The sequence below is a fragment of the Pleurodeles waltl genome, chromosome 7 (genome assembly GCF_031143425.1).
Source record: "Pleurodeles waltl isolate 20211129_DDA chromosome 7, aPleWal1.hap1.20221129, whole genome shotgun sequence".
NCBI classification, from domain to species: Eukaryota; Metazoa; Chordata; class Amphibia; order Caudata; family Salamandridae; genus Pleurodeles; species Pleurodeles waltl.
In genome coordinates, this window is record NC_090446.1 from 131619981 (window position 1) to 131645407 (window position 25427).

The following is a 25427-nucleotide window of genomic DNA, read 5'->3' on the forward strand; positions in this document are numbered from 1 at the left end:
TTTTTATGCTTATGTAATGGCATTTCTATTGTATTTATGTCAAGAGTAATAAAGATTATGTTTTGTGGGTTATCAATAACTGGCAGTTTTTAAAACTGCTGCAAGTTATTTTTTGGAGAACTAGCAAGGTTTCTAAGACTGCTTAATGCAATAGTGAATATGTAGAAAACTTTCCCTAGACCCGCTCCAATTTTGTAGACCTTTCCTGTCCATAGCTACAGTAGAAAGGTAAAGACTCGTGTATTTCGCAGAATTATACATCTAATACTTGTAGGGTGAAAGTGGTTCCGAAATGCATCTGGAATAACCCCCCAAAAAGTATGTTTATTGGTGTACACAAACTTAGGTTTTTAAGTGTGCCCTTCTCACCCCTGTTGAAATCTTTTTTAAGCATCTACGACTACATTTTGCAAATGTGGGTGTGCACTTGTAAATATAAAAAGGCTATTTACATGTGTAAGCTAAATGTACAGGTGCAATGAGCTTTGGAACTAGAGCCCTTCAAATATAATCACGTGGGTGAATTCCACGAATGGATTAAGGTGATCCGTGAATGGATTTACTATCTGTGAAAGGCATGAGGTAATAGCATAGAAACCTCTTGCCTACCAGAGAAGTGTCCACTTTTCACACTGCCAACAGTGCCGGGTTCCCATACTGCCCACTATGGCCCACATCGATCATTGCCCACCAGTGAAAACTTCTTGTGCTGGTGTTGTGTAAGGATTCATCTCTGGAATTACAGAATATATGTATGAATTGCAGAAGCCACCCCTCTTCACCATATCTTTATAAACTCCCAAAATCAGTGGCATTGAAAGATGTTTTGACAGAAGCATTAGTCATCATCTTGCACACTGGTGTTGTGCACATGCTCTACTGGGGAGCGCTGTAAAATGTATTCAGTATCTTCTCACTGCTGGTGGCTATATCAATACAAGAGAGTTGTTGAATTGTCAGTAAGTAATGTAAAAGCTGTCCCATTCTCCATCCTTTTCCCTACTTTTCTGTCAGTCAGAGGCCCATGTAGTGCCCTGGGATTGACTGATCTGAATCTGGTCAGGTTGGGATTTAGTAGTTGTTACTTCCTCTGTTGCAAAGATTGTAGGCTCTATTTCTTGTGTTATTGATTTAAAAGTAACAAATGGAGCAAATCATTTCTCTGCCTCTATTCCTGAGAGGACCATTCTCACAACAGGCAGGAGTGTCTCAAGGTTCATTGATCGACCATCCTCTGTTTAATTTGTACTTGTTCTCACTCCCTGAGCTTATAAACTTTAAGGTTATCTCTTACAACTACACTGATGATAACCAGTTTATTCTTAAACTGAAGAAATCATCAGACCTTGAGACATCAGGCTTTTCGATTGTCTGCAAGCAAAACCTGCAGGCACTGGGAAAATTATGACGCAACCACATCATGGCCAGAGGCACGTTTCCACCCCGCAAAATAAAAATAAAAAATAAATATATCCAAGAACTCTGCTGTGATTACACTACAACTGATATTTCCCTAGCTGAGCTGCCCTCAAATGGCCCAGGCCTCAACCACTCTTGTGTTATTACATCAAGACTTCTCAAATGGAGTTTACATGAGGTTTACAAAGCATTAAACCAACACAATTAAAATTGAAAATGTATCAGTCATGCTATTAGTCACATCATGTGATCTCATGCCCTCAAGGGCCTGAACTGACTTTGTGTTGCAAGACTAATTTGTTTCAAAGGTTTCTGCGGCGCCCACTGGACTATTCATAGGAATGGCTGAATAGTTCTTCAATCTAAATTTAAGTTCTAGATTCAAAGGTGGGTCCTTTGATCAAGATTGGCACTGCTCTTAATAATCCCATCATGTTAGAAGAACCCTCCTGTACTGGTAGAAGGGCCATCGTGGCACAAACATGCAAACTATGGTGCACCTTCTGAAAGAAAATAAGAACAATCAGCAACCAAACACACTGAAAAATTGGATTATTAATAATGGTGGGCGACTGCTTACCTCAAGGGATAATCACAACTCTGGTCACGGTGAGCCTTTAAAATCACTTAATTTACCTGCGGTCAATCACCTAGTCGCTATTGCATAGAGTAGGCAGGCTTAACTGAGGGGAATCTGTAAAGTATTTATGCAGTACCAAAACCGCAACAAAGTCAAAAGCACCAAAGAGAAGAGGTAATTTCAATATACAAAATGGCACCAAAACAACAAATATTAAATAGGTGGAACCGGAGATATGAATTTTTAAAAGTAGGAATAGTGTCAAGAAGTACAAAGTCAAAGGACAAGTTGCTCCTGGTCAGGTTGGCACTCTTGGGAAACAACCTCTTACAGCTTGCGGTGTCTCTGTAGCCACACAGCCAACTGATCCTTTGTGCTGGGTACAAGTGGGAGCAGATCCAGTCCTTCAGGGCTCCCCTCAGGTCACAGACACTAGGTCCAGCCCTCTTGTGTCCTTCCGCAAGTCCAGGAAGTGTTCTGATCAGGTGGCTTGTGGTGCCACATTTATGCCTGACAATAGCTAGTGGGTTGGGTAACTCCTGTGTATTGCCTAATCAACAGGGGGTAAAAATGCTTAACCAAAAGAGGTAAATGTTCCCGGGCAATCCTACCCACTGTTTTAGTAGTTATTGTTTGCCTTACTGCAGACGCAAAATGGCATGTGTTAGGGCATTTTCAAGATGGAGGCATTCTTCACCTCACTAAACCTGGGCTCTGAGGGTTGTGTGTGTGTGTAGGGGAGTGCTCTATGATAGGCACTAGTAGCCTACATCACAACAGTAAAGTCCAGTTTTAAGCTGGTCCTGTAACAGTATTACATGTGGCTCAACAGTCCTGTCAGGCAGGAATTGACACTGTGGTCAACAGATCGCCCATAGCCCTCACTCTGCATATTCAATTGAGTTTAGAGATATCATCTCTGCCCATCCAGGTCAGCTAATTGTGAAGCACGTCCTTCACTCCTTGTACAAGGCTGAATACAGACTGGAAGTTTGGAAATGCTAATTAGCGTTCTGAAAGCTCAGTCTGGTAAAGGGTAACTGTCCAAAAGGTTAATTTCCCTTAATATTAATTAAAAATCAGCTTCACCACTGAATTGGATTCTAAATAACTAGTTATGTAATTGTTTTTACTTTCCTGAGCTAGCTGTATTAATCTTATAATCCACACTCTCATTTTCCTTCATAGAACACCTCGGCCTGCCACACTGAAAATGGCTTATTGAGCTTCGTCAATGTAGGGATGTGTTAATATTCATTTCCTACCTCTCCCATTGTTAAATGCCAGGCATCCTGCCTTGTGGGCTGCAAGACATACATAGTGGTAACTTACTTATATTTAAAAGGGAGTTCTTTACCAGTCAAAAAGGGTTGCTTTGATAGGTCGCACTGCAGGTTTTACGCTCCAGAAAGCAGGCTACACCTGTAGGCATGTAGCCATGCTTGCACTGCCACTGTCGGCAATGGCACAACAGGTGCTGTAGTCCATAGGTGGCATTTACCTTTTCATGCTAGGGGTGTATTTTCGCACCCTATATTATGGCCTTATACAAAAGATAATTGCGCCAATACGGGTTAAGGCTATTCAACATGTTTAAATGTGGAGCACAGGCATGTTACTCCTGTTTAGCAGGGATAATTTGTATTTCAAAAGCCAGCGAATATAACAGTCCTAAAAAAATAAAATCAAAGAATTTGGGGTGACCACTCAGAAAATGCAGATTTCCTACACATACCACTCAGAAAAGCTATAAAAACAGGATTTGTTCTCAAAATATTACTCAATATACTCACCATCCTGTAAGGCAGGGAACAGAATAAAGTTGGTTCTGGCTGGTAAGTGAGTCTCAGCAAATTCCAAATAGACAGATTTCAAATAACACTTCCCAGCACCCTAGAAGTTCATTCTTTTCAGCTATGCATTGCCTTTTTGTGGCAAGTGCATCAAAATACCACAAATGGTTATCAACGTCCAAGCTGCATAATCCTCAATCTGAAATTAATGGAGAGATCTCGTATACTACCTCCCAAAAAAAAAAAAAAAAAAGATCAGTGTAAATCCTGAGTAAGATTCTGGAAACATTCCCTTCAGTGTCTCATTGTTCTGCACCGAAGTCAGTGGTCAGGTTGTGTGTCAGTGTTTCAGTAAACTGGCTACAACTTGGTAACAGTACCAATGCCCATGAGTTTTTCTATTTTCACACTTGCAACATCTTAGGTAAAGAGCACCAATAAGCCTGGCACAGAGAGTTGTGCAGACATGGATTACAAGGCCCGTGGAGTTCTATCCATGGCAACCTTCTAGTGGCACTGAGCAAAATTTAAAAAACTTTTTATTCTTAACAAACCTCAAAAAAGCAGAGAATCTATAAATTCGGTAAATTTGGTCATTCTCAAATGACCTGTTTTAACAAATCCTAAATTCAAAAAGAGCTCTCAACTGTTTCAGTCCCAAAACAATTTGCATCCTCTGTGGTTGTTCAATACACCACTCATGCTTCTGAGCCACATGGCAGTAAAAATAATAATCTGAAGTTGTAAGCAGGTGTGAAGCAATGGGGTGTTGCAAAATGAAACTATCCAGCAATGCCCAAGTTTGATGTCCACAGTTTTAAGATTTATTTAAAATACATGCCCAGCCGCTAGATGTCAGCATTATGTATAGAATGTGAATCTATAATAGTTTAAAGCACCAGACCAAGGAAAGCCTTTCTCAACACCTAGCCCTGTGCAGGACCAATGAGAATCCAAAGAAACAGTTTGGAACTAGCTGCCAAAGAGCAGCTACTAATGCTAAAGGAAGGAGGACGGGAACATTTACTTTGATTAAATTAGAGTTCAAGTTTTTATTGCATTTGTTGATTTAAGTTTTAGGATTTTTCTGTGCATATTACTAGGTGTGTTCTGGAAACGCACAGAAAGCTCATACAATAAACGCTATGAATACATTTTAGGTGTTGTATGTAGGTGTGTGTTATTTGCAGCCAAACTACATTTGCAAAGCACTGAGTTATGTATTTATTTTTTGAAGTGTTTAATGATGTATCTCATGCAAGAACCTGGTGGGAAGGTTCCAGTGCTGCTCCATTTGTGTCATCTGGTCTGTGAGCAAAGGAAACTTGAACTGTTGCTAGTGCTGAATCTGTACTATGTGTGAGGAACAAGTGTACACTACTGCTGGCCGTTCCTATTCACCTATAACAGGGAAACTGGCACTTCTTGATCTTCTTGCTATAACTGATGTGTGCAAGTTAGGTTTTCACCTCTGCTGCTTGTGTTGTGTATACTTGTTAAGTGTGCATGAGAAGAGTCCGCTGCTGTTGCAGGATTTCAATGTGTGTGACAGCAGCATGCATGAATGGAAGCTTGCACAGACTGTGTGTCTTTGTGAGTGATAGTTAAAGCCCCAGAATCACTCACTTGTGTACATGTTCATGACTGAGTAAATCAGTGCGTACATTCCAAGTAAAGGATGATTGTATGCACTGATTCACTCAACCTGTAACCTCATATCTCACCTTGAGGGAACATCAGTATTTGGTTGTTCTGCAGTGACAGAAAATAAAGTTTGGAGAAGTTTGAATCTAGTCCCCTATACCACATTCCTTAGTTGGCACCACAGGTCACAGATGTTGGACTGAAGGCCAGCTGTGTTTCCAGAGACTGCAGAATTTAGATTGCTGGGTTCTACCTCTGGGTTTTGGACATTAGATTCGCAAGATCCGACATGACTTATGTTATTGAGACTTGAAGGTTCAGATGTGAGTTTGCAGAGCGAAGGATCAGGGCTGGAGTTTGCTGTGGCTTCAAATGCAACATGTTCACAGAGCCTTTGGACCCTTATGATAGAATGTGTGACCCAAGTCATTGTTCTGTTCAATAGGAGCTATTTTTATAGTTCCATTCACAAAAGGTTGTTTTTCAGATTCTGAACAATAAAGGTTTTTACCCCACTCAACAGTACTCACTTTATTGAATTTTGTAGAATGAATAACTTTTTGATTATCCACTGAAAAATTATACACCAGTCTCTTCAGCAAAAGCACAATCTACACTCATTCATTTAATGGATTGTTTATCACTACACAAGTCAAGAAGGTTACGTAAACATGAAGTATACATCAAGTAAAAAGTTATGTATTTATTAATGGCAAGTGTTTAAATCACAACCTCTCCTGCATTACAAAACATAAAATTATCATTTTATTCTTAGTGGCAGATAATATTTGTTAATCCTGGTATGTGTCCTTCTTGTGTAGCACCAGATTTTAAAAAACAATGAAGAAACCTCTGCCACCTTATCGGACCATTTTTTAAGTCACATAAGGAGCAGAAACAGGACGTGGAGTCATTCTGAACCATAAAAAATAAAATATTGATTCAAGTTGTTTTTTGGGGAAAGAAAAATACTTCTTCTTGGACCATGCCCTGGGCCCTGGTAGCCAAAACACTACCATCCCCTTTCATGACATCCGTGGCATTTGCAATGCATGCTAAAGTTAAAGGCTGAAGCCAAGGCTGGTATTTCTGGTGCAGTGCTCACTGGTACAGCAGCCAAGAGTGGTGTGTATAACAAGCTATAGTGCAGGAGGTAGACAGCATCTTGAGAAATATTCATCAACACTTGTTGAATGTAGGAAGACTGAAGGCAAGTCATGTTGTAAAGTCTAAATTAGAAGTGCAGCTGCCCACACTGCACAAATCAGTGAGTATAAATTCCCCATATTGCACAACCTCAGAGGTGAAAAACATCATGGTTTGCACTATTCTAGGGGTATGGAACCACAAAGTGTCCAGCTGTAAGGGTGAAGAAACGCGCAGTACAAAACAACAGTGACATAGGCACAAACAGCGGGTGCAGAACACAGCACTTCCATAAAGTACACTGACCCACAGTTTGGAACACCCTGGTGCCACACCACACACATGTAGGTACCCATGGCGACATAACTTGAAAGACACAGGAACACACACTCACAAGGCAATAGGAATCCTAAATGCACATTTGGAGTGTAGAAATGGACAGTGCAGACCCAGAACGCCGTAGAAAGCTAGAGTGTACACCCCAGTGTGTGTAATAAGCATCAGTGTGTGTAATAAACACAACTAGGATGTAGACATTCACAGTACATATCCACAGGGAGGTAGAAAAGTACAATATACAACTCAAAGGTGTGGAACTTCACAGTACACATGTCTAAGAGTCCTCTGCTTGTTAGGTTACAGTTTTCACAGTCATAAATTTGTAATGGGGGTGGGATAATCCTATTGAATGATCCCAAAATGATTAAAAAACCTGGCACAGGCAGTGCTATCAGTCAGGTTGCAGGGAGACAGCCAGTGGAGAACAAGGCACCTGGTGAAGATTAAGTATATGATGCAGATATAGGATGGAGAGGTACACATACAGATATGGCGTACATGCAGCGATTAACTATGGAAAGTGTGTATAATATCCTCCCCAAGAATTACACATACATCCTTAAAAAGTTATATATTCTGGGGTAAGGCATTTCTTTGAATGAGACCCAAAGCATAAGAGAAGTGCACAAGAGGGTACTCAAATAAAAAAATAAGTAGTTCTACAAAAAGAGGCTGCGGCACAAAGCCAGAGGAGATGGAAAACACAAGGATTTATCACATAAGTAAAAAAAGGTGGGTGGGGGAGCAGGTAATAACACCAACCCACCTACAGTCAGCATCAACATTTCAAAACAACAAATATTTACAGCTTCAGAGTCCCCATAGAGGTCCGAGCAATGGAGTAGAATAACTTCTACAGACAATGATTCCAACACCCCTTCTTGTATAGGATATTGAAGCAACTGTCACTAGCTTCACAGACAAATTTAGCAAATGTCAGTGCCAGTACCGGCGTGCAAAGAAACAATAGTTGTGTGCAGCCTAACATGGCAGAGGTCATGTCTTGTATTGTAGGTGTGTCTGGCTGTGCAGAATAATGGAGCAGCAGTCGTGGCCTATATGGACAACAGCGCAGAGTTCACTGTTGTGCAGACTAACAGGGAAGATGCCACTTGCTGTACAGACTAACAGAGCAGGGGTGTCTGCCCAGTGCAGTCTAACTGAGCAGTAGTCACTGCCTTCCAAAAAAAAAGTAGTAAAGCTGAGGTCAATTCAATTCATGTTCAGACTGGTGGGGTGGAGCATAAGGCAGATGATACCACCCCTTCTCAGTCTTACAGACCACAATCTACCCGACTTAACTGAGCAGAGGTTTGCCTCTGTAGACAAGTGGAGCAGCAGCCAAATCCTATGCAGTTGTAAAGACTAACAGAGGAGAGACCACTTGATTAAGTGAGACCACTTGCACAGTCTTAACACCACAGAGGCCACGACCTTTGCAACCCCAAATGTTTCTTCTTGCACAAACTACCAGAGAAGGAGGGCACTTCCTGTCCAGACTTAAGGAGTAGAGATCATTGCTTATTTGCACCGAAGTAGCCTAAAGCAATTCCTTATAAAGCTCAAAAAGCAGAAATCGATGCCTGTACATGGTGTGACTTCTTGTTGAAGGACAAAAGGCGATCCAAAAAAAGAACTCATTTAGGTTAACTGTAACAATTAAATTGTGGATTGTTTGAGATTTGTTTTTGATTACGAAATTAGCATTTTGTAATGGTCGTGCGTGAAAACCTCATCTGGAGCCCTGCTGCAAGGACATACGCTGACTGTACCAATTCTGCAGCTCGATTCGGCCAAGAGTCCATTAACAAGGAAGTAGTTCTCCTGGGCGAGGGCTCAGGGGTGTTTTTGGCAAATGGTTATTCATTGTCCCCATCCTGTGCCAAAGCCTCTGTGGGTGCAGCCTCTCCCAAAACACCAGCCACAGGAGCGTCCGTCTCCAAGAGTGACAGCTCCTGCAATAAAAGGGCCTGGAGCATGTCTTCTGTTCTTTCTCTCGCCTGCTGTTTAAAGAGAAAGAAGAGAAGAAAAGGGGGGTTACTCTTGCGACCCCTGGAGCAATACCCAATATTCCCCCAAAAAGGCACCCTGGAGGGCAGTGTGCTTCAAGAACTGCACTCCTAGGAAACTACAATCCAACAGAACTTCCAAAACCTGGAGAGGCTGGTCCAGTCTCCACATCTTATATCCCTCCACTTCTCCCTCAGAGCGATTTTCAACTCACCACCAGCAACATACTAAGGGGGTTATTCTAACTTTGGAGGAGGTGTTAATCCGTCCCAAAAGTGACGGAAAAGTGACGGAAAAGTGACGGATTTACCACCAGCCGTATTACGAGTCCATTATATCCTATGGAACTCGTAATACGGCTGGTGGTATATCCGTCACTTTACCGTCACTTTTGGGACGGATTAACACTCCTCCAAAGTTAGAATAACCCCCTAAGTGATTAACATTGTTGCCACAATGCAGACTCTTCACATTTCAACATTACAGAAATTCTACTTCATCAGAAGAAGCCAATCTACTATTAGTCAGCACACTCACTACATCAGCCTGTAAAGCGGCATGTGAAATATCTTAAATTTAGCAGAAGCAACCTCACATTATATTCATATCGAAAACAGCCTACTATCAATCCACCCACACTACTGGCACTTCTACTCCAAAAACCATCCCCACCACCTCTAACCAAAGCAGCTCATTCTAGAGGCCATATCATCCCCAAATGTTCAACCACATGCACAAACTCAGACAGGAGGGTCCAAATACCTTTTCAATTGCTCCTCTCCCAGCTCCAGCTCAACCTCCAACAATCAACCACAAAGAATCCCACTCTGGTCTCTCACAACAACCATATTTAATTTACACTACTAACCTCAACTGCCTCTTTCTCCTCATGTATTTAGAGCAAGCAAGGCAGGACATGTGCTGATATGCCTATGCTCTAGCCAGAAGACCTTGATGCTACGACATCGCGCCTTTTGTTCCTCTATTTATGTGACCCAAGGACTTGCACATGAAAGCAACCATTTGAGCCTCACCTACCAAAGCTGAGCTTTGTTCCTACTTCTTTATGTTAGAATGGGCACTTGAACGGAAATTGGTAAATTTCACAGTCATCATGCTTAAATTAAATTCATGGGGAGCAACTAACTAGCTAGCTGAAAACATGATGAATGTCCCTTGCTGAAAGAGTGCTCTTTAGTTCCACTGACCATGTCCAGCTGCTGATCCATGGTGGAGGAGGCTCATAGATTCCTCTCTATCCCCTGGAAACCTATCTAACAACTGGAGGGGAGGTAGGTCACCCCTCTAATTAACAGACTCCAGTGATCTTTCTGATGTTAACAGCTACTGCACCATGACCGGCCTCAACGTCTTTGTAAAAATTAAAGAGAGCCAAGAAAGTTCTGCTGCAATGAAGCTCAACAATCATCGCCAAAAATGATTTGTTATGGAAGTTCTGATTAGACTTCAGCATAGAAACACCCTTATATGGCACTCAATTTCCTTGGGAAAGGAACGGGAATTTTTTAAAAAATATTTCTGTACCTCGAAGGGTTGATATTTTAACAGTTGAAAATCCTCACTCAGCATGCACATAAACTGAAAAGAGGCACAGAGTTAGCCAGCCAGACATAGAAGGACAATATCTGGCTAAAAATTATGGTCATAGTGAAACAAGTTCTCTTCCTTCAGCTAAAGCTTAGGTTGAATCCAGAACTTGATGTCATCACATCTTGAAATCTAGCCTCAGTCAAACGACAGAGTTCCTCCTGCTCTTTTCCTTGCTTTTCAGTGTTTCAATTGTGAATTATTTGTTGGCTCTTAAAGGTCTGGGATTCCCGCCAACCCTAGAAGCCATCATGATATTGAATGGTTGTGCTCTTAGAGTAACCTGTTTGATGAAGGTCACATCTTCAATGGGGAAAACGTGAATGTCTCATAGAAATGGGGAACGTTAATCCCCCCCCCCTCCCCCCCCCCCCCTCCCCCCCCCCCCCCCCAACTATCCACTATGAAGAGTGGCCCCTGCACCTGCTGGCTAAGGATGGTAGTGGCTTATTAACATGCAGCGTGCACATGCATTTCTACTTGTTATCCCTAGGAGAGGGGTTTCAAGATTCTCTCATGGAAAATCCATACAGTTCCACCTATCTTGGGTCCTTCACTTATCTCAGTTAAGTGGTGCTTGTATGTGCTACATATGATGTGAATGGAGTCGGTGTGAAGGATGAACTCCTATGCAGCAAAGAATGCTGTGAGGCCTTTTCTTTGAGAATCAGGGCAATCAGAGGAAACTGGGCAGCACTAGTTAGTGTTGTCCTGGGTTCACAATACTGTTGCACCTAAACTGTATGACCCAGTTATCCCCAGACGATCGAAGGACAACAGGTTCATGCAGTCAGGGATTACTCCAGGTGGTGGGTTGGGTCTAGAAACTGAGAAAAAAAAAATACACTTTGGATAGCACTTAAATGGAATGTTCAAGTGCTTCATTACATCAAAAAAACTATATATCAATTAAGTAAAATATTCTACAAGTCCCAACACTCTCTGAAAACCTGGAGTGCTTAGCACCTTCTTGGCACAGGCTACCTCCACCAGTGATCATGGACTCACTGAAGGCACATAGGATTTGTGAGCGAATTCAGGTGTATTCGCCATCCATTGGTCCTTTACTGTTAGTGAACAGGCAGAAGAATCAGTCAGAAATGTAGAATCGTACAACGTTTGTAAGTGAATGTCTGGACTTCTGGGTAAAATGGAGAAGCTGCAGATAATGGCCCACTGAGGAACGTGTTGAATGTGCTGTCCTTTTTGGAAACACACAGTTGGAAATGGACAGGATCCCACCCGTGCAGAAATCCCTTCACAAGTTGCTTGCAGGTGATCTGCTGGATGGGGTGGGGCAGGTCTGGTCTCAGGTGGAAGGGCATAAGTATGGTTTTCAGAAGTTTGGCTTCTACTGGACTGTAAGGTGCGGACCCTGGCTGATTAGTAGGTCAGTTATTGTTGAATCCCTTTGGTGGTACTTTGAAAGTAGATGGTCAGTAAGTATGGATCCATTGGTCAGGATCAATATTTTCCAGGGTTAGGGTTACTATCAAGGGAACCAGGAAGAATGTTAGCCCATTTGTCACTGGTTACTTGCCAGTGCCATTGACAGTGGCTTCCACTGGTTATATCTCAGAAACTAGAGCAGCTATAACACAGATTTCAATGGCTGTATAATCAGGGCAACCTCCACCAGCAGCCAATATGGGCCATAGGCAGAAGTTGAATATCAGACCCCTTGAAGTGGCAAGGAAGGTAATTACAGACACTCACAGGATGAGGAGAGCTGAACTCTCTGCAGGCCCACCCTTCTCAGCTGTGGAGGTAACAAATCTGCTTCCTCAAACCGATGACAATATGCTTGTTCTGAGGAAGCCGAGATGCTCCTGTGGTTTATGGGCAGTCTCAGTCCATTTAAATGTTCTCTAAGTTGCTTCTTCAAGTCAGCAGGGTGCTGGCTCCCCACTGCAGTTCACATTACACTTCTTGCTATACACTATCCACTACTCTCACAGGCAGGAAGGTCTTCTTGCTCTGCAGTAAGGCGGTTACTTGGGCTTTCCAGACTTACACCCAGTCTGAAGAGAGGATTACACCAAGCTCGGGTTCCGCTTCTGGATTCTCAGTCTCTTCTCCCCTATTTCTAGCCACAGGACCTTGGTGATGGGTAGAATCTTTGAACCCCCTTACAGTCTGCAGGCTCGTGCCCATCTTCCTATGGTGGCCGTGTGTGGCCAACCAGAGGATAGAGCACTTTCCAATCCTTTAGGGAGCACCGTCTCTGCTCTCAGCTACACGGACTCTGTGCCCTACTGTTCTACTTGAGATAGGTTTCGCCTTTTTTATGCAGCTATGCGCCAGCTCTGTCTGGAGAATAATTTCACAGTGAGACATTAATCACATACAGGAAAAGGGCAGAGGAAACTCTTCTACATTAATGGCATGGTCATCTTACATAAGCAGGAAATGCAGGCTGCACATCCACAAAAAACACTGGGAGTTTGGGGGGGGGGGGGGGGGCAATTTGCTTTGCGCAACAGGTAGGTGTATGAATGAGATCATTTCAGTGACACTTTTTCAGTATCTCGTAAGCCATACTAATTTGTAAGACCTCAATGAGAAAAAGCATTAAAAAACCTGAATTAGATAAAAAACATGCTCCCATATTTTAGGGTCTTGTGAACCCCTCACTCCTGCACCTTTTGCACTCATGATAGCCTGCCACTCAGGGCTGCAGCTATCCCCTCTGACTCTTTCACCCCTTTCCCACCAAGCCTGGTCCCATCATTCGGATCTTGAAGCAGACTGTACTTTTCAGAAAAAAACGAGCTCTTGTCTGTTGCTTGCTTCTTTGCAACAAGGTGCTCCAAGCCCTATAGCTATCCACCATGCCTCAATAGTAAAGTAAGACATTCATATCTAAGGTGATGTGGGCCCTTCACACTCCTGTGCCCCACTGCCATCGCCCCACCTCACTAATGAGAGCTAATGCCTTGTGAAGCAGGCGGTCTCTTCTGCTCCTTGTTAAACCATTCTTATCCTCCCTTCCGTCATCTCTCTGAGGCTCAAGGTAAGGTGTCTCCTCTGAGTCATTGTTCTCCTTTATGGTGATCATTAGTTTAATGTCCAAAGCAACACTGGTGCACCAAGGATGCACTGATTCCTAAAACCATCAAGGAATGATGTTAAAACAGCCATGATAGGGGTTCAGTTGAGCTCTCACATCCCTCACATCCCTGGGGCCCAGTGCCACTGAATCTGCAGCAGCAATAATACTTACTCCTCTGCCCGCACTACTGGGACAACACACCCAGGCCTGTGGTCCAAAGCAGGCTATCTGCTCCTTTGTGTAAAAAAAATGGAAAAATGCCCCTTTTGCTCTGGAACTGTACCCTGTCCAGCAAGGGGGACCTGGGCATCAATGCTACTAAGGAAAATGGCTCTCCATCCCCTTTTTACTAGAAACATTTCGATAATTGTGGTGCAGTGGTCCCTCACACCATTGCCAAAGCACTTTCTGCACAAAATAGTCTGCATTTCTCAACACCTACCTTAGGGCATCTCTTTGACACATAGCTACCCCTTTCACTAGGCCACCTCTCTGGCGTTATCCATGGACTGTGCCATGTTCTGCTTTCTCATGGGCATTACTCTGAGGCCCCAAGGGTCAGGGAGATAGAGGCTCTGAATATGATCATTCTGCCCCCTCCCTGACACCACTGCATTTCACCTGAGAGGACCTGTGTATGTAAACAGAAGTTGATGCTGTCCAACTGTATGGGGACCAGGGTGTTTTTAATTTTACAATAATAGTTCTCATACATTTTGTTAAAAACAACCATCCTTGAACTCCTAATGGGGGACCTTGAGTACTTGGAAGGTGCTGAAAGGGAGGGGACTCAAAAGCGCTTTAATACAATGGATTACTGGAAGTATCATGATGAGAAACATTTTTTTTTCTGAGATAATATAAGGATGCTGGGGTTTAGAAATTGTCCTTTTAACAGACATATAAAAATGTCTGCACTAGGTACAGTCTAGTTAGGTATTATGTATATGTGTTCTTGGAAAGCACTTGTTTTGTCATATATTCTCCAAATCATTGTGTAGCAGTCTATCTTATAATGTGTGTGTAATACAATTTTAAAATAATGACTTAAATATTCAGTGCTTTCAGTTACTTGCTGAGACCTTATGGCACTGTAAGCACACAAGTCACAATTCTGCACTGTAGCAAGCAGGATTCAATTCTGCGACTCTCTGGTCTCATAAACAGACATCTGCTGTGACCGCATTAACCAAATAATGTTTCATAATGTAAACAATTGCATTTCCCACCAAATATTTTCATTTTAATTTATTTTTCATTTAAGGTATTTCATATGCAGTTGCTGCGAAAGTAAAAAGAAAAACAAAAAAAAAGATACTTATAGAATATTATTTGCTTTTAGCTATATCTTTGACCACACCATCACAGGGCTCAGGATCACACTTGCTGGCATGATTGGCGTTTTATTGTCTGGTATAAAAATTGGAAGGTCCCCAAAAACAGAATACGTAGGAACAAAACACTTTAAAACGTGCTCTACAGCTGCCCTAGTGACCCTTGACTGATAATTAAACAAAGACAGAAAAGCCATGTTAAGAATGTATACAGACAAGTTCATATAAAGTTCTTCTTAACCAGGTCTGGGTCTTCGCAGAATCTTAAATAAAGCATGAACAGATAGCTGGCATTTTCACCTGTGGAAGGTGGCAACTCCAACTTCAATTGCTTCATGTGACTAAAGATGGCCTGGAAAAAAGGCATTTGCAATGCAATTGGTCTCGCATTTGCTCCAGTTAGAGCTATTGGCGTTGTAAATTCCTGGACTTTCCTTGCCACAAATTGAAAATGAAAAATAAGACATTAGTTGACAAAAGCGAGCCAATTTAAAGCACCATAGCTGCCATGAGCATGAGAGTGCAGGAGACACACAAAGGGAAAAGAAGTTTGCTCACAATCAAACATATCAACAATCGTGGATTTATCCATGTAACAGGGTCAGTCAACAAAACCTCCTCAAGGAGGGATGAACGTAAAGCATTTACCAATGATAACAAAGGAGTTTTGAAAGGCAAGACCATTAACAAGTGAAAGTGATGGGCGTGACGTGGGTGTGGTTAAAAGCCCACAATACCGACAACAGGTCAAAGCATTTGCACGCTCGACCTAAAAATAAACAAAGTTGCGCTTCCAGGCCATCTTCATTTAAAACTGTTTACTGAGGAATTTGTGGCGCGCGGAGAATGTTGCCACGGACCCCCGGAGGGCACTCCCTGTTCCAAGACATCTACACTAAACACACACTGAGGAACATGAAGGCAAAAACCCTCAGTTTGTAAGACTGATGACACATTTTACACTAAGATCCATTTAGGAGTCACCCCTACAGGGGTATAGGTAAAAAGGACATTAGACACTCGTCCTACATGTAAGTGGGATAAAACCAAAAACTGGCTTGAATATGCTAATGCATGTAAACAGGGACGTGCACAAATGCTGTTTCTCACATTAAACCAAACTTATGAGCATTGATGGGGAAAAGAGGTTAAATATATCGTCACACATACCAATGGAAGTACTTCCTCAAAATGTGGCTACGCTGTTGATACAGACCTAAAACAGAGGTGGACTTTGGCTGCCTTGTACCATCACCAACTATCTCAGAGATAGTAAGGTGGGTTGCAGGACTTGGAAGGTTTCATGCAGGAGTATACATTCAGGCCAAGAACTGCACAAGAAGAGCACATGAAAAGCCCCGTTCCACTAGTCAACAACCTGCAGCCAGTAGGATAAACTTCCCTACAAACAGCCGCTTTTGATACAGAGGCCCTGGAAGTTCTGCTGTCAACGTTGACGGCCACAGATTGTGCTATCCCTCAACAGCAGCTGTTTTGAGTCAACTGAAGCCCCTTTAAGTTCCTTGGGTGTCATAAAAAACCAGACATCAAGCAGCTCAACTGCAGTAGATGTCACCAAATACGACAGAGTGACTGTTGCCAGTCAGTGCACTCCCTTTTTGGATTGGGTCTCAGCTAAAGCTTGGTTGGTGAGGTTTGGATTAGTGGTGTTTTGGAACCCTTCTGGAGGGGAGATAAACTACTGGGATTTTGCTGCAACCCCGTTGCCAACCACAGGAACTACCAGAAAGGTAAGATGAATGACAATACATAGAAGGTCGGTGGAATGTTTTCTGGTGCTGCTGGAGTCCAAGAACAACCAAGTTGACTAGAAGGAAAGCACTACGAGCACCAACCAAAAACTACAATTTAACATGGAGTTGATGCCCATGTTTATTGCCAGCTAAGGGAGAAGTCACTCTGCCTTGTGACTCAGAAGACTTCAAAGAAAAACAACTTGCAAACATCCAAGACTAGATGGCAAGAGTATGCAAAACGGGTGTATCTACAGCAAAACATGCTACAAACATAAGACTTACACCTCCCTGATGCTACAATCATAAGATTTACACCTCCCTGATGCTACAATCATAAAACATACACATCCCTGAGATCTGTGAACTGCATTCAAAGCAATCACAGCCTATGACCTTAGCATACCATAATACTACATTATGTTTTATGGGCCTTGTTTGTAATATCTTTGCAACAGACATGTTAGTCTTGAAAATGTGTAATGCACTATGCCCTCTAGGAGCTAAATATATGTTTACACTACATTACTTTCACCTGCTTTTTTCATGGGGTTATGCCCTTCACGGGCTAACAACATGGTTAAATGGCCCCGTTTCTTATAAATTATATTTTTGTTATGGTGGTTTGAGCATTACAGTCTAATGCCACAAGTTCATTTCTGACAAAGGTTTATAGGATTATTGTATGCTTTAATAATTTCTCCCTATTACAATTATGACCATGATTCAGGCCAACTTAACATCCTTATTACACTAAGACTGTTTAAACACTCTTGATATGTTTGGGCTACCATTCTAGTTTATTTGCCCTCTGTGGCTGTCTTGTGTCTTTTTTTGGGGAATTGTGTTAGCCAGCCAGCAACTCTGATGTGGTTGTGAAAGTGGTATTCTATTTGAATTAGCTTGGCAGATTTAAATTAGGATGCTAAAGAGCAACATTTCTATTTTTTGCTGCAGATGGACAAAGAAGGTTAAATGGAAGCGCTTTAGTTATATGCGGAGCCACTGGAATTACATGGCAGGAAAAGACGAAATTATAAGGCTGGGTTGATCAATTTATGTGGCAAGAAAAGTTCTGAATTTACAATGCCAATAGCTGTAACTCAAGAAAATGCAAGACCTATTGCATTTCCAATGCTTCTTTTTTTTTTTATAGCTGCACCACAATGATAGCAAACTCCCTTTCCATTGAGCTTGAGGCTCAACTGGTAGTAATTACCCTCCGGAATGATCAAAGGGTTGGGAACTCTTCGGTGCCAATCCTTTGTCCCCTCTATGTAGCTGATATTCTATTTTTTCTGTATTTATTTCGTTACAACAATAGAGTATTCCAAAGGAAAGCATTACCTACAGGTACCGATATCAACGCTTTAAAGAATACTGCCGGGTGGACTAAATCCTGCTGCATAATTTTGCCGTCTCCTTTCGAATAATTCCAGTGGCCCTGCTGATAACGGATAATTTGGGAAAGGGGGGCATCTAGTGACTATATAAATCTTTAGTCACAAACACAGCAGCACACCCATGACGAATTTGAGAGTAAGGTGAGAGGCGGACGAGGATGCTCTTGATGAGGAGTGGACCAAAGCGAAAATGGCTCCTAGACTGTTAGCTATCGCCACGAGCTTGGCCTCATACAATTTAAGTACTTACATCGGATTTACTACTCCCTGACCCGGTTATTGTGTTTGGGGCCTGCCATGGGACCAGAGTGCCTACGGTGGCACCTCTCCCCAGGCTCATTCTATTATGTGATCTGGGAATGGGCAGAAGGGCAAACTTACTGTAAAGGGATCAACAAAATTGTTGAACTTATGCTAGGGAGATCAACGGCCCGCGACCGAAAAATTACACTGCTATGAATCATGGATACACTAGGGGTGTCCTGTGCTGCACGCTCATTCATCACTACGGCCTTCTTCATGGCCAAGAAAAATAGCAGGACTGGATTAGAGGCATGGATCAGTGTTCAGCAATGGAAAAACTGGTGTACAAAGCCTGCAGGTTGCCAAAAAAAAAACATAAATGGATATGGTTCTCCTGGCCTCAATACAACAGATCCCTGCATTAACAGTGACTTTACTTAAAGAAGAGGGACACAAACTTAAAATACCTGCTCAAATCGTAAGGCGATTGCATCTTGTGTACTGATTGGCACAGAAATGTAAAGCCCATGAGGCCAGAGTTGTGTTTAGTATGGCTCACATTTATATGCAAAACTTATAAAAATGTTTTATAAAAAAAACACTGCATCAATACGCAGTAATAGCTTGCTTCGAGACTCTGAACCAAGTTACCCCTCTATCGCTTGTTGACTGTATCTTTACCTGTTACCCTAAACAGCGCCCCACTGATTTTCAGCTAGGTTCTACTATAAAATTCCATATCTATACAAACAGACTGTGCGCTTGCTGGTGGCTTAGTTACTAATGTATCCCCTCCGAGAAGGGGGGATAGCCACTCTACCATCCCACCCGCCCCATGGCTCTAGTGGCATGGTGTTACTACATCCTACTAGAAAAAGCAGATGTAACGCCCCTAATCTGAAGTTAATGTGTGAAATGAACACTTGCTGAAAAATGTCTGCAGGTAATTCTGTGCTACAGCTACGATAGATATCCAAGTCTGCATTCCCTTCCTAGTTTTCGATCAGATATCGTCACTTATGCCTCTTGTTTTCAGCTGTCGGGCATCGGTCTGGTCTGCACTACATAAAGACTATCAAAATACTTGAAAAAGATGCTATCACTCAATTCAAACTCTATATTCAACCAATCAACAATATCAGATAAAGGAACCTGTCAGATAGCCAACTGAAACATCAGGTTCAAAATGTTAGCTAACTTCTCACCCTAATTCACAGGGCTACTCTGCCCTTGTTTACATACCTGTAGTTTTAGTCAAATGACGTTGGAATCAGGAGATGCTAGGACATGGAACAAGTTTTCTTGTCAGCAACAACATATAGCCATATATTTTCACTGAGCAGCACAAGTATTCAAGAACCTGTCTTATGCAGTCTGCCCCAGGAACAGGATACCAGCAACTCATTTCAACATGTGTGAATTCCTCCACAACTAACCGACTGAGTCCAGAGTTAACTGATGTTCCATTGCCACCTTCTACTATGATGCAGGTACTACTGGTCTAATAAATCACTGATACTCTATGCACATGCACAGAGTTATAGCACATCTATTGTGAATAACACTAGCAAGCACAATTTCTTCTTCAGCTTTTCCACCACACCAAGCACCATCTGAGATACAATGTCAAGGCAAAAGACTGGAAGCAATAATTGACTCCTCCTTGACAACAGACCAAAAGTAGACTTCACTGTCAAATCGGGTATCGGATGCTAGACTTTATAGACCATACACCATTTCTCTACATCAACATACAGTGTCTAAAGCAGGAGAGGCCATAAGTGCGAAATCAGAATGTTACAGCATGCCCCCCCCTTTCCCTAGGCCTGTTCAAATATGTAGTAACATCCTAGCTAAGTATACAACTGCTACACCTTGAACAAACAAACAAACCTGTAAGCCCACACCATGCTACAATAGAGGACAGCACACTAACATTTGATCAGTGTCAATTCACCTTACAGATCCTTGTATATAGATAGGTCTAGAGCACTGCCATCAAGGACAAAAATCACTCTGTGTTCAAACAGCCAGTGATCCACCTTCTGATGTACTCCGAGCATGACCCTCTGTCATACCCATCACCAGGCACTCTTGCTGGCTGAACTGCACTCCAACAGTCATGTGCTGAAAGCAATATCTCCTACTCGCCACTTGAAAACAATTAATCAATGTTCTCTCATCATACACCAGTGGCGTGAGTCCAAACCTTAACGTTCCAAGCATTTGGTTATTCTATTCCAAACTACACCTCCATCAAAATTATACTAAACTGTCAAGTAACAGTACCTACACACTGTATTACACCTTCAAACAGAAAAGTATACTGCTAAACTACACGCAAATGCTGCCCTTCAACATATATGCATTATGCCCTGTGTCCCAAAACAGAATGCGGTGCTGCCCAAACTACATCCCATCAAACTGAAATGATGTACAAACTGTCCTGAGCAGAACAGCACACACTAAAGTTATCTTTAACAGATCTGCATGATTGCCAATACTGCCCTCCAACTGAAACTCACCATCAAAGTACACCCAGCAGAACTTCCCATTGATCTAACTACAGCACAATGATGGAACTGCTCTTCTGTCAGACCTGCATGCTGTCAACACTGCCTGCCAACAGAGGTGAACCTTGTCCATACTACACAACGCAAAACAACCCAACAGAACTCTCTTCCCAATAGTAAAAACACATGGCTAAAATAAGCCCCTAAATAACCACGCACTGTCCAAATCACTGAGTTGTATAGTTCCCAAACAGCCACCAACAGACTCGAAACCCTAATAAAAGTGCCTCACCAAGACTGCATCCTGCCTAAACTGACACCCAGTTGTTAGTATTGACATTTACGTAGTGCAACATCCTGCCAATGCAGTGCCTTCAGAGTCTGGGAAGGACTTTCCTAAAATGTTACTTCTCTCCCAAAAGGGTATCTTATTCAGTTTAAGTCCTTAGGGTGGTTGAGTAATGTGCACCTCTTAGGTGAATGGGTTAGACTTAGCGAGCAGAGGGATTGAAAGGAGAGACCGGAGAGTTGTACCAGGATAGTACCTATTCCTGTGTCTGGTGGAACTAGCCATGACTCAGAAAATAATGTCCACTCTGCTCAAAATGCCCTCAACAGAACCACACGTCACAGAAGATGGACCGCATTAAATATGTATGCTGCCCAAAATACCTCCTACAGAACTGCACCTTCTAGCAGAACACCCCCTCAAACAACTGCACGTCAAAAGACTTCTTGAAGTGACATCCAACTGTGGGAAGGTGCACCTGAGAGAAGTGGTACTTTTGCATCAAGTGCAACGTGGGCATAAAGTTCACACTGAAACCTAGATAAATTAGCATAGTGATATAATGGTGTTATAGGATGATCACAGATGCACAGCGGAAAACAATCATTTCCATAGTGTGACATATTGGTCATGCTTGGCACGTGTGACAATACCCAGCAACTCTCACCTCCCCTCAGCACACAGCACCAGCACTCTGCATATTTTACAGCATACAGCTCCACTCACCTCTTCATAAAGCATCATCGCCAACTCCTCATTCTGTATTCTTTGACGCTCCTCCTCATCAGGCTGGTAGACGTCTGGCACGACATAACCTTCAGGTCGATCGGTGGAGCAGATCATACAGCCCGGGCGCGTGGGCTTGTTAATAAAGGTGCAACTGGGGCATGCCCACCCCTCCTGAACAAGACAGAAAAAAAGAGCTGTCACAAGCAAGAAACAGCAAGAGTTTCTTCTTAGCACATACTCCACTTTGCTAACCTTATTTAATGGGCTCTTGTTTAAATGGCAGCACTCCAGGGTCATACCCTTGTTAGAAGAGGTGCTTGAACACCTGGAAACAAACCATAGCTTGTCCTCTACATGCCAACCCATCCTGGAATTTTGGTTCTTTTGTCTTCTTACAGAACCATGTATCCCTCACCACCTTCCTCAGTCGCTTTCCTTGTTGGTGCCTTCTGTGTCTACATAACCTTACCTCAGGAGGTTTAGGGGGTTCCGGTATCTCTATTCTGGCAGCAGGCTCAATTTCCTCCCATTGGTTAACGTTTGGTTTTATTTCATTATCCACTAGGTCCCCAGTCCCACGTGCTTCCAAGATGACGTCTATAGAGAAGATAAGAAGATCGGGTCAGATCAATGGTCAAGGCACTTTAAAATATTGTGCTTATAACAGATCACTGAGAGAAGTTGAAAGCCAGGGGCGGGGGGTCACAGAGGAAACTACCATCAGAGAGAGAGCTAAAAAGTTACACCATTTATTGCACCTGTCGGGGAATCAAAGGATGAGAGAATGACAGAAGAGGGTGGATTTAACAAGAAGACATTGTGTTTGCAAACAACTATGAGAGGCAGGTGGACTTAAAACAAGTATTAATAAATTAGTCTATCAGAGTACTAAAATGAACATGTTGTGAAAACATACACTCTTGATTTCTGAAAAAACATGCAGTGCTACATGTTTCAAAGACACTATGTTGGCAGCCAGTAATCTGTGATAGCATTCTAAAATTGTGTGCTATACATAATCAGCATTAGGATATAACATAAGAAGCACAAAGGAAAAGTAAAAGAAACTAGCTCAAAATCAAGAATATGGCATATGAATAGTAAATCTTCAAACCCTTCCAAATTTCACGCCATTTTTGCAGCTGTTCTAAGAGATATTTAACTAGAACATTAACTTCATTCCTCTGCTTTTCTATGCGTCTCCAAGGCCCTGCTTTTAGCAGTTAAAAGTGACATGTGTGACTCCACTGGCTACTTGGGAACCCAGCAGGTACCCAGGACTGCCAGCACATATCTTTAGGCAGCCATGGAAGGGCCGGAAGAGGATTAACTTGTGGCTGTTGGCTTTCCCCTTTAAGTATGCTGAGAAATGCATGTTTTTACATCCCGAACATTACTTTTGACAAAGGACCTGATTCTACAAAGTCCTATAAATCAGATGGCATCTTCAGATTGTACTATTCACAGACATCATATGAAGTGTGCGGTACCAAGAAGAGCACTGACCACATTTTCAATAGTGATCTTGTTTGCTACTCCTCCCTCATCACTGGAGTGGCATGGGGGTGGGTAGTCTTTGAATTTATTATTTCAAGCACCAAAACTACTATTATATAGGAGTATGTTGTTTTGTTGCATGAAACTTATAGATCAACGTGTTGTGCACTGATTCAACAGAAATATTTCACCATTTTGGAGGGAATTGTGACACTGGAGTAGTGGTGAACAGGTTTCCTAGTGATCTGTGCAATACTGATGCTTCTCATCTGAGTGTCACACAATAATGCCTAGCAACTAATGTTCCATTTAGTTGTTTGCATGTATATGGAGTTTCCTGGGACACGCTCGCAAACCCTGTTGTGCAAGCACCGTGTACAGATCCAGCTATTTCGTTCTGCTTACATAAAGACATAGGATGCAGAGGACACATAGGAGATGGAGCCACGATTGTTACTCGATCGTCGCGTTGTTTGGCACCGAATGAGGAATGATCTAGAAAAATGCTGAACAGCGACCCACTGCTCATGCTGCTGGTGGAAGTATAGCAGAGTCAAGCCAGGGTCAAGAGGTCAAGCTCGCAGGCCGGTGAGTTGTGGAAAGCCCACCTAAGCAGAAAGCTCATTCCAGCACCCCCACACAGCAGGCCAAGGAGAGCCGTGTGGAGAACAGTGGTCCGGAGTGTAGTTGCGAGAACACGCAAGCTGCTGGTGGCTATTGGTGGTCTTAAGTGCCGGCAGGTGTGTGGTCGAGGTGTGCCTAGGGCTAGGCCGCCAGAACCCCGAAGGGCTATGTTCACCCATTCACATTCTGGAACGTGTAACACATTTTGGTCCTCATCTCGCTCTACAAGACAGGGCTGTATGATGGGACTGTTGTAGCCGGCCCTAAGCTGTTTAGGGTTTTTTCCTGAGACTTTGGGATCGTCATGTAGTGCTGAAACTTGACCAGTTAAGCTTGGATCTAGCTTTTGTTGGACTAACTGCTTCAGCCGGCCGCAGCCTGGACAGGCTATTTACCCAACGAATGGGGCACATCCGACGGCACATTAGGTGGCGTTGGTGATAGTGGGGGTGGGGGGTGGGGTGGTCAGCTAGGTGTGGAGGCGGTTGGCCAAGGAGCCAGTGAAGATTGTGCCACAGTGTTGTTCCCTCTTCTAGCTGGCCAACTGTACAACAACACCTCAATACTCTAACACTCCAACGCTTCACTTTACATTAACGCCTTAACATTCTGACTGACAGACTGTGCCTCCTGACACTGCTAATGAGAGCCAGGAAACCCAGGCCAGCAGTACCCACAGAGGTAACGAAACAAACAAAAAAGAAATAGAGGCCTGGTCAAACTTCCTAAGTCAAACCAAACAACCACAAGGTGACAAGAGCCCTTCAATCTGTGGGAGACGCTGGATGGTGAAGGAGAAGTCTTTATATGTGATCATGGGAGCATGGAGAAAATGAGTTGAATTAATCTATGAGCAAGTCGATTGTTGAATGGAAGAAAAGTACCCATAGGACCATATGGAAGGGAGAATTCTGAGTTTTCTTATCATGGCTGTTTTTAAATTTGTTTTGGACATCTGGTTAATCCGTCTCCTGCTGACTTCAAGCATAAAACACAAGGATCTTGTGGGCAGCAGCCTGGATATAATAGCGATATGATACAGACTTTGCTGTACAAATTAGTCTGAAAAGTGACATAAGTCTTGAAGCACGTATTGGCTGTTCCTATTTTGAAGAAATAAACAACAAATGACTATTTACACTTAAGAAACAGAATATGGATATTGAACTGAGATGATGATATTTTCTTTGTATATTTCACCAATTAGTTGATTTTCTTTATATTGGAGTTACATATGAGGAATGTGTATAATTGCGTTCGAGGATTGCATTATGAATATTCACACTACATTCTTTTTTCTATACTCTCATAATTTTTCTGATTGACAAATTATTCATATGACAAATACATTGTTTAAATTTGGACTCAAAAGCAATTGTATTCTGGGATCTATTATAGAATTTTGTTTTTGGGGTGCTCCTACATTTTTATTTTTTGCTTTTGAATTGCT

At 42.5% G+C, this 25427-nt stretch overlaps 1 protein-coding gene across 2 annotated transcripts in view; it reads right to left on the reverse strand.

Moving 5' to 3' along the window:
• The window catches only part of RBCK1 (RANBP2-type and C3HC4-type zinc finger containing 1), a 139107-nt gene that overhangs the window by 62056 nt on the left and 51624 nt on the right, over positions 1 to 25427 (reverse strand). For both annotated transcript variants that reach the window (XM_069243322.1, XM_069243323.1), the window contains exons 6-7: positions 22326 to 22453; positions 21854 to 22027 (exon numbers count right to left, since the gene is read on the reverse strand). In XM_069243322.1, the coding sequence (XP_069099423.1) occupies positions 21854 to 22027; positions 22326 to 22453 (302 nt within the window). The remainder of the gene's footprint in view (positions 1 to 21853; positions 22028 to 22325; positions 22454 to 25427) is intronic.